The sequence below is a fragment of the Palaemon carinicauda genome, chromosome 15 (genome assembly GCF_036898095.1).
Source record: "Palaemon carinicauda isolate YSFRI2023 chromosome 15, ASM3689809v2, whole genome shotgun sequence".
In the NCBI taxonomy this organism is placed as follows: domain Eukaryota; kingdom Metazoa; phylum Arthropoda; class Malacostraca; order Decapoda; family Palaemonidae; genus Palaemon; species Palaemon carinicauda.
This window is the reverse complement of record NC_090739.1, coordinates 100,520,757-100,535,551: the sequence shown is the minus strand read 5'-3', so window position 1 is coordinate 100,535,551 and position 14,795 is coordinate 100,520,757. Positions and strand designations below refer to the sequence as shown.

The 14,795-nt window shown below is 35.9% G+C and overlaps 1 protein-coding gene across 1 annotated transcript; it reads right to left on the bottom strand.

The window, feature by feature from the left end:
- Positions 1 to 246: 246 nt before the first annotated feature.
- Positions 247 to 6,210, bottom strand: LOC137654704 (uncharacterized). The gene is made up of 2 exons (XM_068388600.1): positions 974 to 6,210; positions 247 to 509 (listed from the first exon to the last, which is right to left on the bottom strand). The coding sequence occupies exon 1, from the start codon at positions 6,061 to 6,063 to the stop codon at positions 1,654 to 1,656; it is 4,410 nt and encodes a 1,469-aa protein (XP_068244701.1). The 5' UTR covers positions 6,064 to 6,210; the 3' UTR covers positions 247 to 509; positions 974 to 1,653.
- Positions 6,211 to 14,795: the final 8,585 nt, after the last annotated feature.

The window sequence follows — 14,795 nt, the reverse complement described above, 5'->3', positions numbered from 1 at the left end:
GAGCGCCGCACTACGTGATATCCATTCTGGAACTGGTGGTGGACCTCGGGATGCTGAATAGACAGTTGTGCCAGTCGCTGCAGGTAGTTGTAAATAGATTTGGTGTAGAGATTGTGGCCTGCAGCTGCCAGGTAGGGCAACATGTCGTGCAAAGCGTGCACGTGCAGACGCCAGTCACCAGTGCATTCCGACCTCAGGAATGTCCTCAATATGTCAATCATGTCCATGTATTGCAGCCATAGCTGTTCTTGAAAAAAGTTATCTATACAGGAAATTTTAGTAATAAAACTCAAACAAAATAAAACTCTTAAATTTAATTAAAGGTTTCAGAATAGTTTTTTTTTAAATTTAGGTTAAATATTTCTAAATTTCTTGAAAGGATGTTCGGTTTGGGTAACTATAAAAATCGTTTGAGAGTATCCTTAGGAGGACCGACCTTGTGTCAAAGGGTAACGACAAGGGGGTGAAAGTTTCGGTCCTTCCCAATTTCCCGCAACTTCAAGAGAGCCCTGAAGAAAAACAAACAATCATTCTATTACCCCCTAATAATAATAAACTTAAATAGTAACGACAAGGGGGTAACAACTGCAAAAACCTAAATTAGCATAAACACATCTCGAAAAATAAAATAAAGAATTAGAGTTAAAAGATCCTTCAAAAACTTATATTTATATATAGGAACATTACTTCCATGAAGCTGATCCTAGAAATTAGATTTTCGAGATGTTAAAATAAACGAATAGTATCCGAAGATAAAACAAATTACTTACAAATTATTATGTAGTTTTTTATGCTTCAATAGGTATATATTTAGTTTAATAAGATATGTTAATATGAATCAGTAAATATAACGATTAAATTCAGGACTATTAAGCAAGTTTGCAAATAAGTGTGCCATCATTTCCATTAGTGAAATGATAAGAAGGCTAGGATCACTTTAGAAATAGACACCCATCATTTCGTTGTGACGTACCTTAAAGCCTTATCGGCACCTCGGAAGTTCGGCAATAAATGAAGTATATCCTGTGTCTAAGATGGTAAGAGACATGTCTTCGTTGCTGGCAAGACTTGAGCAGGAGCGGTGATTTGGGCACAGTTCGTTGTAATTAGCCGTCCATTATTAATATAACCGTCGAGCTTGAAAGAAAAGCAACCGGCTCTATGTTGATTCCACCAACCAAACCAACTAACTGACTGGTACGAATTTTCCAAACGGACTTCACTACGACTGTCTCAGCTGCTCAGCGTTTCCTTTCCTCGGAAAACAAAAGAAACAAACAGTAGTAACTGCTCGTTAACAGTTGTTATACCTTCGAGACTTAAAAGGTGTTTACCGTCACAACGAAAATATAATTACATATTCCCTTTATAAGCTCGAAGTAAACATAGAAAAACTCAATTAAATTTACTAAATTATACTAATGATTACATTATTCAAATTAACAATAATTAAACCAAATATTAAACCTTTAAGAACGCATTATATAAGAACAATGATAAATAGAAGAAAAACATAAGTGATGTAATAATTTTACATAATTTTCAACACTCCAGGGAAGGGATTCAGTCTTTTTACAAAACATGTAAAAAGTTGAATTTAAAATGAAAACATGCATATTTACAATTACATATTTACAAAGTTATCAAACCATCTCAGTCTTGGAGCACATGCCTAGTCCTTTTCTCTGACTCGACTGCTGCCCTTCTCCTTGACCTTCCTCTAAATTTAGGTTTGGCATCTAATTCCTCATTAACTGAAGGATTGATTTCTTCAGCAATATCGGGTTTTAAAAGAGGGATGAGACTGGTTATATGCCTTTTCACCAGCTCATTTGTTTTACCTTTCAAAACGATAGCATTAGTCACCTCACCACTTGTATTCTTAATTACCTCTGTAATTTTTCCCATAGGATAGTTAAGGGGTTTTACATGAGTCTCTTTGATTAAGACAATATCACCTACATTAAGATGCTTATGATGACAAGGACGATATCGGTCCTTCTTATCAACTGCCTGTTTTATTAGGGTAGCTAAAAACTCCGAATGATAATTGTCTATGAGATTTTTTCTGATTGCATTTAGTTTTTGATAATTATTCTTTATCCTTTCTGACGGGGTGGTACCAAGAATGTATTCAAGATCAATCTCAGGATCAGGCTGTAGATCAGGAATGACATTGATGGATAAGAGATCATAGCCATGAATAAGCCTTTCCGGAGTGATAGGGTGAGGAACAGGCTCGTTGCTCGAATCCCTTAATGCTTCTTTAAAAGCAATTGGTCGCCTATTCACCAAGTGACAAGTTTGACTAACAACAAATTCAAAATCTCTAAATTCTAGAACATTTGTACCAATGGACTTATTTATCAAATGTTTGACCATCTTTATACATATCTCTACCAAAGAACCCATCTGACTGCAGCCTTTAAAATAACGATCAAATTTTATCGATTGTACACCAGCCTCATCAAAATGCATCTGGGTTTCAGGATCTTTAAGAAAATCCATTATGATGTTACCTCCTGCTACTATCTGTGTGCCTAAGTCACTTACACAAAACTGTGGCAATCCATAATCAAACGTGTGAAGCATAAAAGAACGAAGGAATTCTTTAACAGACATATCCACGCAAATCTTCAAATTGACTGCTCGAGTAAACATACAGGTAAGGCAAAGAACCCACACTTTTAGCTTTCTATGTTCCTGTTTAACAGTATAAGGACCAAAGTAATCTATGTACACATACCCAAAAGGAATCTCAGAAGGATGCAATCTAACATCACGATATGGGGACTGATTCAGTTTCACAGAACGACCATTATACCTTTTGCACGTAACACAATCCTTAAGGACATTTTTAACAACTGAGAAATAGTGAGGTATCCAAAACTCTTTCCGCAGCTCTGCTAAAAGTGAATAACATCCAGCATGTTTCAGCCTTACATGCAAATCAAGAATTATCAACTTTGTTAACTCACTATGCTTGTGCAAAAGAATAGGGAAATAGCATCTTTCACCCTCTTTCCACCGATCACATTTGCTTCTCACCCTCAGAATTCCAACCTGATCAGGATAAACATTAAGCTGACTGACAAGATTGGGTATGTTCTTGACCCTTTTCAAATCAGACCCAAAATAATCAAAGACTTCAGGGAAATAGACAAGCTGATCTTTCAAAATTATGTGCATAACAGCCTCTTTGTAATACCCAGATTCAATAACCATCAAATCCTTACAAGTTGGTCTGTTCAACTTTGTGCGAGCCTTCCACTTATTCCAACATCTCAGAACCCTAGCAATTACAGCCACTAAATGGCGAAAGTCAGAATATCTGTTTGGAGAAACTAGATATTCAGATGATATGGAAAGATTATTGCACTGTATATTATAACTACCAACGTCTTTGCTTTCAACATTATCATCATTGATCTTGAATAAAGGATTCGGGATGGTGAAACTCAGTACATTTTGACTTATTGCTACATCACTTGACTGAATTTGTGGTCCTGAGAAATAGTTAGTTTTCTTGAGTTGTTTGTATGATAAACATCTAGTTATGCAATCCCCAGGATTATTCTGCCCACTTGTGAAGGTAAAGTTCACAGGGAAGATTTCACAAAGCTGATTTATACGATGTAACCTATTCAAGACAAAATTGGATTTTCCCTGCATTTTATCAAGTTTACTAGCATAGGAATTTACCCAAGTTAACGCTACCAAACTATCAGAATACAAAGTCAGTGCTTTAATATTAATGGGAATGACACATGCAGGACCAGACAGTTCTTTATAAAGTTCCATAAGCATCTCTGTACCTAAACTAATAGCCTGCAACTCCAGGGAAGGGATTGATTTAGTCTTCAAATTTGTGTTCACAATTCTGTTTTTGGCCAATACAAAACTAACCTTACCTGTATCTATATTCTCAATATAAAGTACGGCTCCATACATGAGACTACTTGCATCAACACAAGCTAGTATCCTATAAGATGCATCTCTTTCCCCTACAAACCGTTCTACCATAATTTCTGGAGTTGCATTAGCTTGTCTTGAAATACAGTTCCACTCTTTCATTCGCTCTTGTGACAATGGATCATCCCATCCAAGTGATTTGTCACACTGTAAGCCATGCATAAAAACTCTAGATCTGTTAAAAACTGGTCCATTGAAATTATATAAATCAAAATTAGAGGCTATCGACCTGAGAATTAAACGTTTTGTATTGGCTGATCCCTCAAGAGCAATAGGTCTAGTTGACAATATATCATCTTGCCTATGCCACTGCAAGCCTAAAAGTTTAACTTTACTGTCAGTTTTGTTTTCAAGACCAGCATCAATATCCTCCTGAAGTGAACTATCATTAGTAACAATTTGTTGTAATTCCATCTTATAGGGCTCAAAAATAGATGGCAATAACTGATAAGCCCATTTCAAAGTTGATGAATCACTACAAGTGAAAGCACCATTATCCATATAAAATAATTGATAAATCAACCTTTTCAAACATACAACCTCCTCAGAATTCCCTTCAGTATCCAGGACCAAAATCTTGTATAAACTCAACATCAAAATTGTTGGCGAACATCGTAATCCAAAACTCAATCGCACATTCTTATACCCCACAAGAGAAAAATCTCCTTTCTTTACATTACGATACCAAAGAAATAGTAATTTATTCTGATCAGAGGGATTCAGCTCTATTTGGTTAAAAGCTTTCCGGATGTCAAAGCATAGAAGCTTAGACCCAAATCTCAGGTGTAAAAGAGCTGAAGCAATCTTTTGGTTTAAACAAGGTCCAGAATGTATACTCTGATTATGACTAACAGTAGCTGGCTTAGACAAATCTTTTTCACAAATATTCGAGAGAAAAACTACTCTACACTTAGTGGTCTCCCTGTTTAGTTTAAACACACCCATGTGCGGTAAGAAACTATGTTCAGGATGTTCCTCCATATACTGATCCAAATTTGGAATCCTCTGTATTATACCAAGTTGTTCTTGTTCTTTAATGGCATCATCCATCAAATGTAAATGAAGCTCATTCTTTCTTAACTTTTTTAAGTTAGATTTTAGCACAGCTTTAGCAAGATTGTAATTCCTACCAAGAAGATGAGATACTTTACTGTTCCATAAAAGAGGCATGGATATCCTGCCCTTTTCAGTACGAACAGAATGATTCAAAGCAAATCTAACAAGTTGATCATTGACCTCTGAAGAGCAGTTTTCGAATTCTAATTGGTCATAGTTTAATACCTTCTTCTCATCATATTTCATGAGAACTTCGTTTGCAGCTTTATTCAATTCAGTCTCCGAAATACTTCCATCATCTTTCAACACTGCAAAATTTGATTCAACATCAAGAGTTACCTCCTCTTCCATAAAGTTTGAATAATCACACAAGATGCTTGAACCAAAGCCTACATAGACAACAGAAGACTCTACAGACAAATAAGTAGAAATGTCCGAATTATTACCATTGTATGAGGCATAATTTAAATCAGGTAAGTATTTCAAATTAGAAATAGTGTTCTGCAGATTACCCAATAGCATAACCCCTAGAGCACATTGACTATAGACAGAGGGAATCGGCTGACCAAAATTTACCATTGAGCTCAAAAGACAATACATAGAATTTGTACCTAATATGAAATCAATGTTATTGATCTCCTCCTGATGGTTTAACAATTGATTGTCTGCCAAGACATAGCCTTTCTCAATAAACGCAGTTGTAATCCTAGAAAGCTGTGGAAGTTTCAAATTTATATCAATAGATGGTACACAAAGTGCTTCAATCTTGAACCTTTCCTTACCTATCTCTACCTCTACTTCCACAAGCTTAGTTACATACTGCTTACTCGAGTTAAAACCGTTAACAGTCAAATGTACCCTTTCTTTTAACACCTTGAGATTACTAGTATTGGCTACAGCTTCCGTAATAAAATTAGTCTGGCAACCACTGTCTACAAGACACCTAATCTCGACCCGGTTACTTAGGTAACAAGTAAAAGTAGGCAAAATTGACTCTGTACTGGTAGTTCGTAAAGCACCTACTGATAGAATCATGCCACTAGAAACCTCCTCTTTGGGAGCAGATTTACAGTTTTTCCCTTTTTTGGACACTTTTTGACTCTGAGAGGTAACAGGGGTTGCTTCGATTTTATTGGTGGCACCCAGTAAACTCCTTTCTTCATTTCCATTTATACACAGATAGGTAAAATGCCTTTTTCCACAATGAAAACATTTCTTTCGAAAAACAAATTTACAAGATTCGGTGGAATGATTGGCTTTAGCGCACTTTAAACATCCTCCAATTTCCTTCAATTTGTCAACTTTGGCCTTTGGGCTATCATAATACTTACACTTATAGATAGGATGAGAAGAGTCCCTTTCCTTGTCTAAAGCACATAAAGTACACTTAACTGAAGGCCCGTTAGTCTTGCTAAAATTGACATTAGTAGCCAAATTTGTTGTTGAAGATTTGATATTAAAACCTTTAGAATGATTCTTTGAATGGAAATTCTGGGTAGCTAATGAATATCGTTATGCTGCCTCAAAAAATTTATCCTTTATTTCATCCAATGAAGGTCTGGTCTTATTTGTTATGATAGTCAACTGATTTTTGAAAGTATCATTCAAACCTTGCCAAAAGAAATAATTCAAAAAGTCATTAGTTTCAATTTTTTGCAACTTAACAGATTCAATACAGTTTTTCATCTGACTAATATAGGAAAATGGATCTGTGCTGTACGTTAATCTCATCTCTGCTATTTGTTTAATAGTATTGAATTTCTGCAGCGAACCAGAAGCCAAAGCTGCTAACAAAAGTTCCTTGGCATCATTATAAGTCTGTTTATCCACTTCAAGTGAACTCAACAAAACGGAAGCACGCCCCGAAACTTGTTGCTTTAACAACAACAACTTATCCCTATCCTTAAGCTGAAAGGAGCCTGTGGTATCCTCAAATTCTGTTAAGAATTTGTTTATATTTTCCCCTTCAGTGCTACTGAAAGTAGGAAGGGGAGCAGTAGGACTCTTAAGCAAACTCCTTGCAGCATCTAAGGTACTAGAAGTGAAAGAGACAGTATCTTCAAGGAAGGCTAACATTTCATTGAGTTTATCAATATAAGATTCACAATTCACCAATTCCACTGTAAGTTTATCACTACTTTCTTCCTCTTGCCATATCAAGGCTTGAATTTTGCTATCATGGTCCCTCAAGTCATCAAGATACGATTTAAACTTAGCTTTGAGGACATGTTTCTCAGAGGTGGTTTTAGTTTGGAGTGAAATCTTATTGTTATAATACTTTGTCACTTGTCCTCGGATATATTTCCGACTATTGATTAAAAGAGACAAATTAGACATGATTACAAACTTTGATTTTTTCTGTAACAAAACCTCAAACAATCTTTCATCAATTTAAATAGATGATTTAAACCTACTGTATTTAAATGTACCGAATCTCTATACAACCTCTGGTTATCTAATCTCCCCTGGCTTTCCACTCTAAACAGAAAATCTTTACACTTTAAACCTAGTACAAACTTATTGAAATAGCGTCTAAGTAATTTATAGTGTTCTGTAAGAGGGGCATCAAACCTATTACAACGAACTGTGCCCAAATCACCGCTCCTGCTCAAGTCTTGCCAGCAACGAAGACATGTCTCTTACCATCTTAGACACAGGATATACTTCATTTATTGCCGAACTTCCGAGGTGCCGATAAGGCTTTAAGGTACGTCACAACGAAATGATGGGTGTCTATTTCTAAAGTGATCCTAGCCTTCTTATCATTTCACCAATGGAAATGATGGCACACTTATTTGCAAACTTGCTTAATAGTCCTAAATTTAATCGTTATATTTACTGATTCATATTAACATATCTTATTAAACTAAATATATACCTATTGAAGCATAAAAAACTACATAATAATTTGTAAGTAATTTGTTTTATCTTCGGATACTATTCGTTTATTTTAACATCTCGAAAATCTAATTTCTAGGATCAGCTTCATGGAAGTAATGTTCCTATATATAAATATAAGTTTTTGAAGGATCCTTTAACTCTAATTCTTTATTTTATTTTTCGAGATGTGTTTATGCTAATTTAGGTTTTTGCAGTTGTTACCCCCTTGTCGTTACTATTTAAGTTTATTATTATTAGGGGGTAATAGAATGTTTGTTTTTCTTCAGGGCTCTCTTGAAGTTGCGGGAAATTGGGAAGGACCGAAACTTTCACCCCCTTGTCGTTACCCTTTGACACAAGGTCGGTCCTCCTAAGGATACTCTCAAACGATTTTTATAGTTACCCAAACCGAACATCCTTTCAAGAAATTTAGAAATATTTAACCTAAATTTAAAAAAAAAACTATTCTGAAAACTTTAATTAAATTTAAGAGTTTTATTTTGTTTGAGTTTTATTACTAAAATTTCCTGTATAGATAACTTTTTTCAAAAAAGTTATCTAATACAGGAAATTTTAGTAATAAAACTCAAACAAAATAAAACTCTTAAATTTAATTAAAGGTTTCAGAAGTTTTTTTTTTTTTTTTAATTTAGGTTAAATATTTCTAAATTTCTTGAAAGGATGTTCGGTTTGGGTAACTATGAAAATCGTTTGAGAGTATCCTTAGGAGGACCGACCTTGTGTCAAAGGGTAACGACAAGGGGGTGAAAGTTTCGGTCCTTCCCAATTTCCCGCAACTTCAAGAGAGCCCTGAAGAAAAACAAACAAACATTCTATTACCCCCTAATAATAATAAACTTAAATAGTAACGACAAGGGGGGTAACAACTGCAAAAACCTAAATTAGCATAAACACATCTCGAAAAATAAAATAAAGAATTAGAGTTAAAGGATCCTTCAAAAACTTATATTTATATATAGGAACATTACTTCCATGAAGCTGATCCTAGAAATTAGATTTTCGAGATGTAAAAATAAACGAATAGTATCCGAAGATAAAACAAATTACTTACAAATTATTATGTAGTTTTTTATGCTTCAATAGGTATATATTTAGTTTAATAAGATATGTTATTATGAATCAGTAAATATAACGATTAAATTTAGGACTATTAAGCAAGTTTGCAAATAAGTGTGCCATCATTTCCATTGGTGAAATGATAAGAAGGCTAGGATCACTTTAGAAATAGACACCCATCATTTCGTTGTGACGTACCTTAAAGCCTTATCGGCACCTCGGAAGTTCGGCAATAAATGAAGTATATCCTGTGTCTAAGATGGTAAGAGACATGTCTTCGTTGCTGGCAAGACTTGAGCAGGAGCGGTGATTTGGGCACAGTTCGTTGTAATTAGCCGTCCATTATTAATATAACCGTCGAGCTTGAAAGAAAAGCAACCGGCTCTATGTTGATTCCACCAACCAAACCAACTAACTGACTGGTCCGAATTTTCCAAACGGACTCCACTACGACTGTCTCAGCTGCTCAGCGTTTCCTTTCCTCGGAAAACAAAGAAACAAACAGTAGTAACTTCTCGTTAACAGTTGTTATACCTTCGAGACTTAAAAGGTATGTAGATCCTTCATCGATTGTCGGGCAACATTCATGATGTCACGAACAGAGTCCAGAACCGGGGCTGAAAGGATATCTTCAGTAGAACACTCACCCTTCATCAATGAATCATACAGGTCTCGCAGCTCACACAGGTCAATTGGTCCAGCTCCCACACTTTGCGACCCTGACTCGGTATCATGTGGATCTATGGCTGCCTGTGCATCATCTATGCTTTGCATTATCTCGTCTTCACTTGGTTCGTCATCTTCTACAATACGCTGAGGACCATCATTCTTAGCCTGCGAACAAGTAGGCACTAGCGTACCAAGTATCCTTTCTGCGAGGAGAATGTTCAGTGCTGCATCAACCAAGAGATGCCCACGGATAGCTCGGTCATATGCCTTGCCAGACAGCATGTGCATTACAGTGTTCTCGGCATACACCACTTCCAGAACAGAGCGCAGTCCAGATCCTGACATGATATTTCCAATACTCCCCAAGAAGCTCATCAACGTGTGGAAGCCCCCCATGCGCAGTACAATCTTACGCAAGTCACTGCCCTCCGATTGACTTTCGATGATGGTAAGCGCCTTCCACCAAAGTGGTTGGTCAAATGTGATGATGACCTTTGCGTTGTACTGTTTGGCGTGCTCAGATAGAAATGTCAATGTTGAATAGATGCAAGTTGGATAACTGCTGTTCATGTCGATCATGGGAAGCAGGAAGACTGTAGACTGACCTAGACGTACACCAGTGTGCACGGCTTGCATCATGCCAGACCATGCTGGTCGTGGTGAGCGTAATGTGAGGGACAGCTTCCAGAGGAGGTCAAGGTTGGTAGATCTGTCCTTTTCCATCTCATCTTGTAGAACCTCATACCTCAGAGTATCTAGCCCATCGCAAGGTGTTGTCAGATGTCGGATGTTTATTCGGCCCACAGCTACAACATCCTTCAGTGTCACAGACACACGTGGCACTCTTGTTGATGTCCTGGTACCTGGAGTGACAGACCCAATCATTCCCATCCCGTGGAATGTGTTGAGGCCTCTATTGTACGGATGTTGTGATCGACATTGTCCGCCATATATTGGATGAACTGCTCTGGCCGGTAGTTTGGTATGTCTGTCCCTAGTAAAATTGCTGCACTCCGTTCATACCTTTGTATCTCATGATAAGAACTGCAATATCCGTGGGCATGGAGCGTGTCGATCAAGAACTTTGATGCAAAATGATGGTGCATCTGTACACCCAGTCCTATCTGTAAGGGTGCCAGCAGCACTCGGGGCCGAATTGCCTGCATGATAGCTTGCCCTAGAGAACCGACTTTTCTATCAGCATCTCGGCCCACAAAGAGTGTTTGAAGAAGGAGTTTTAATGATTCAGGTAGGAACGACATGGCCTCTTCTGTTGAGGACATTTCAGTTGTACATGGGTACATATCTATCGACTGTTGTACGGATTTCACATCACTTTTGATCAGTTTTGCTGCCGTCTTAATCAGTCTCATCTTCTCAGCTTCATATGATGTCTCCTTTGGCCTTTGATGGAATTCGTGAATGATCGCAGAGGCACTGTGGCGAAAGGTCACAACATTCTCTTTGCCATTTATTTCTGCGATGGTGATATCCTGACCAAAGTGCTTTTGGATACATTCCTTCATGTAGGTGAATCCATAAGGTGTGCAATCAGTTCCAAGAAGAAATTCCCCCATTTTTCCTATGAGATCCGGTATCGTTGTCTGTTCCTCGTCATTGGCTTTGAGGTACTCTGCGACTTTTATGAATGTATCATTCCGTGTGTCATCAGCCGGTCTACCATACTTAGGTCGCTTGCTTGGCACTGTAAGGAACTGGCGTGGAATCTGCTTCCCAGTTCTGAAGTTTATGCTACATATATTGTGATAGACTGCGTCAGCGGCATGCAAGTCCTGGACGAATTCTACTCGAGCCTTTACTGTCTCTGACCATGCATCATTGCGTTCAACACAGCTCTCTGTAACCTTCCTCTGGAAGTCCATTGTTCGGACTGGTATAAGTTTATGCGTTTTTTGTCTGCCCTGGTACTTGTCTGGTGTTCCACAGAACAAACAGTGTTCGCTGTAGTGAAACGCAGAACTGGCAGATCGACGCGCACGCACAGTGCCGCTGAAACCACCAGTACAGTCATATCCGCGTTTTCTGATGTCTCGCTCAATAGACAGTTGGGAGCAGAAGTCCTTCCTGCATCTGGTATGTACAACTTGTCCAGGTGCGACACTGATATCAGCCTGCCGTAGGTCATTTGCCTTGTTTATTCCATCACACCCCTTGGCACCTAATTTCGTGGTTTGTTCGCCGTTGCCGAGAGACTCGCTGCAGAAAACGCAATCGTCCATGCTACTGGTTAACCTAAAAAGAAAAAAAAAACAAGGCTATTAGACGTTAATTATCTCAATTTATTTATTTAATACTAAAAATGTTTGACATCTTTTGAGAAATGTGAAAGAAATAACAAAAGCACTGTTATAACAAAAAATGTTATGCCATTTCTATTAGCGTATTTTCGTGCATAACTTTCAAAAAGTGGTTGCTCGAAATGAATGTGTTCCAATGCCTCGAATTTCCTTGACTTTTACTATGTTATTACATGGGTCAAAAGAAGCAAAAATGCCAAGTTTCATTACTATTGCAATTTGTGGTGGGTATATCCATAAAATGACTGGCCTAAAATGACCTCGAAAATTCTGGCAACATTGGTTTTTGCATTCTTCGTAATGTTAGCTTTCTAAAAATGTATAGTTTATAAAATCCCCCCAAAAATCCAACGAACTTATATCTCAGAACATATCGGACCTCACTACATGGCGTATTTCATCTCTGAGACCATTGTTAGTTTTTACTTCATAAACTTTAACTCAACCCTTAAGAACATTGGAGTAAATTCTCCCGGGATGTGACCTTGACTTTTTACACCAAGACTTAATGTGTAATAAAGGTGGTGTCGTACTTTCCAGTTCCGCCAGATCCCATTCCGTCGCTCAATAAATTCCAAGATCTGTCTTACAGGAAATGATCCGAAACAACATTTTGCTACTTTTCTCGAAATCCACTTTTTCAGGGCTCCGTATATCTGGACATCCAATTTTATATTCAAAACTTCTGAATATTTTATATATATATATATATATATATATATATATATATGTGTGTGTGTGTGTGTGTGTGTGTGTGTGTGTGTGTATTTGTGTGTGTATATATACGTTGATTAACTACACTGTTACGAACTATTTATAGTGTGCCCTTGCCGAGTGTCTTCATTTCGGAAAGTGTTTGTGTATTTATGATGGTCACCCATCCAAATACTTCCCAAATTCAAAGTTTCCATTGAGAGAGAGAGAGAGAGAGAGAGAGAGAGAGAGAGAGAGAGAGAGAGAGAGAGAGAGAGAGAACACTACGTATTTTACTAATTGTTCACACTTGAAATAAATGGTTATTCTCTTTAAACTATATTTTATAGATATCATATCATCCAGTGCTATCAACACTTTTACGATTTTTTATTAACTACTTTTTTCGTATTTGTAAATAATAGCTTTAGAAAAAGTTATTCGAAATAACAATGAAACTATATATTTCTATTATTTTCTGTCATTCTGTTAATGGATTATTATGTTGGTCATTTACTCTTCATTATGATTGTCCCATTAGATCACGTATTATTTCTTGCTAAAATACTCAATACACAGATGAAATCTCTCTAGAGAGCAGTGTAGGGCAGTATACACATGCAGGTGATATTACTGATATTGGTTCCAGAGAATATTTCTTTGAAACTTGTTCGCGGCGCTCAGGATATGGAGGAATTATTATTATTATTATTATTATTATTATTATTATTATTATTATTATTATTATTATTATTATTATTATTATTATTATTATTATTATTATTCACTGAAGGAAAAGATGCCAATGGGACACCGGAGAAGACAAAAATCAAACCCAAAATATCTTAAAAAATCGCAAATTTCTGTTTCATATACAACAACTAAGCTAATTACAATAAGACGTGGCGGTCCCATTTTGTCATTATTTAGAAATATTGACTTTTCTGGATTTCATTTTCTGCAGCAACTTACAAGGTCGTTTTCGTTCAATCAAAAATGTAATCTATAAGTAAAAAAATTAAACAAGAAGAATTTAAAATAAACGACACTATATGTCAATATAGTTAATATAATAGAAAACAAATGTATAGTTAAAAACGACTATATACAAATTGAGGCTTTTCAAAGAAAACATAAATATAAAATTTATTTTTTCAAATGACAACTTACATAATTTGAATAAGTAAAGTGGTAAAACCCAGAATCTGGATCTTTTCTGTAGCAGCTTTACTGGTAAATAATCATGTTTAATGCATTACGAGAATAGGTATTAGCAAAAAGTAACATTATTTTTCTTGTTTGCTGAACGACATCAGCATCAGAACAGTAAATATTAGTTACACAATCTCAGGGAAATATTTCACAAAATGGAACTTCTAATCTCAGTTGTCATTTATGTAATGTTTTCTTTTCGGCTTCAAGTCGGCTATGGACATATACAATTGTTTTGTCAATATTGAAAGAAAACACAGCTTACCATAAGAAATATGGCAAATTATTTCCTTTTCTCTTTTTTTTTTCATACACTGTATAAAGCTTTGATATTCTGTTTTGATTCTTTAGTTCAGGTTAGAATTAAAAATTCATAACTTTGAAAATAATCTGTCTGATACACACAAACACAGACACACACAGACACACACGCACACACATTCATGTATGTACATATATATATATATATATATATATATATATATATAAATATATATATATAAATATATATATATATTTATATATATATATTTATATATATATATATATATATATATATATATATATATATATATATATATATATATATATATATATATATATATACCGTAGTAACTACAACCACTTGGTGATTTGAACCTCTGACCACAGATGTCAATAAAACAACGTTTTATCCACTTACCGTCAATTGCCATAAAAGGAGATAAAGTAAATTACAACTATAAATGAGTATCTTTGCCAATCTTATATTCTTTCTTTCAATCTTTGCTTTTTTGTGCTAAAGACAGGCACTCTAGTGCATGAATATCACCAGCTTCTTTATATGCTCCTTTTTTATATTTCAACTTTGCTGTCATTTAAGCTCTAACAATTCTTACTCGAGTAAGCATCTCATAACAGGTGAATCAAATTTTATTT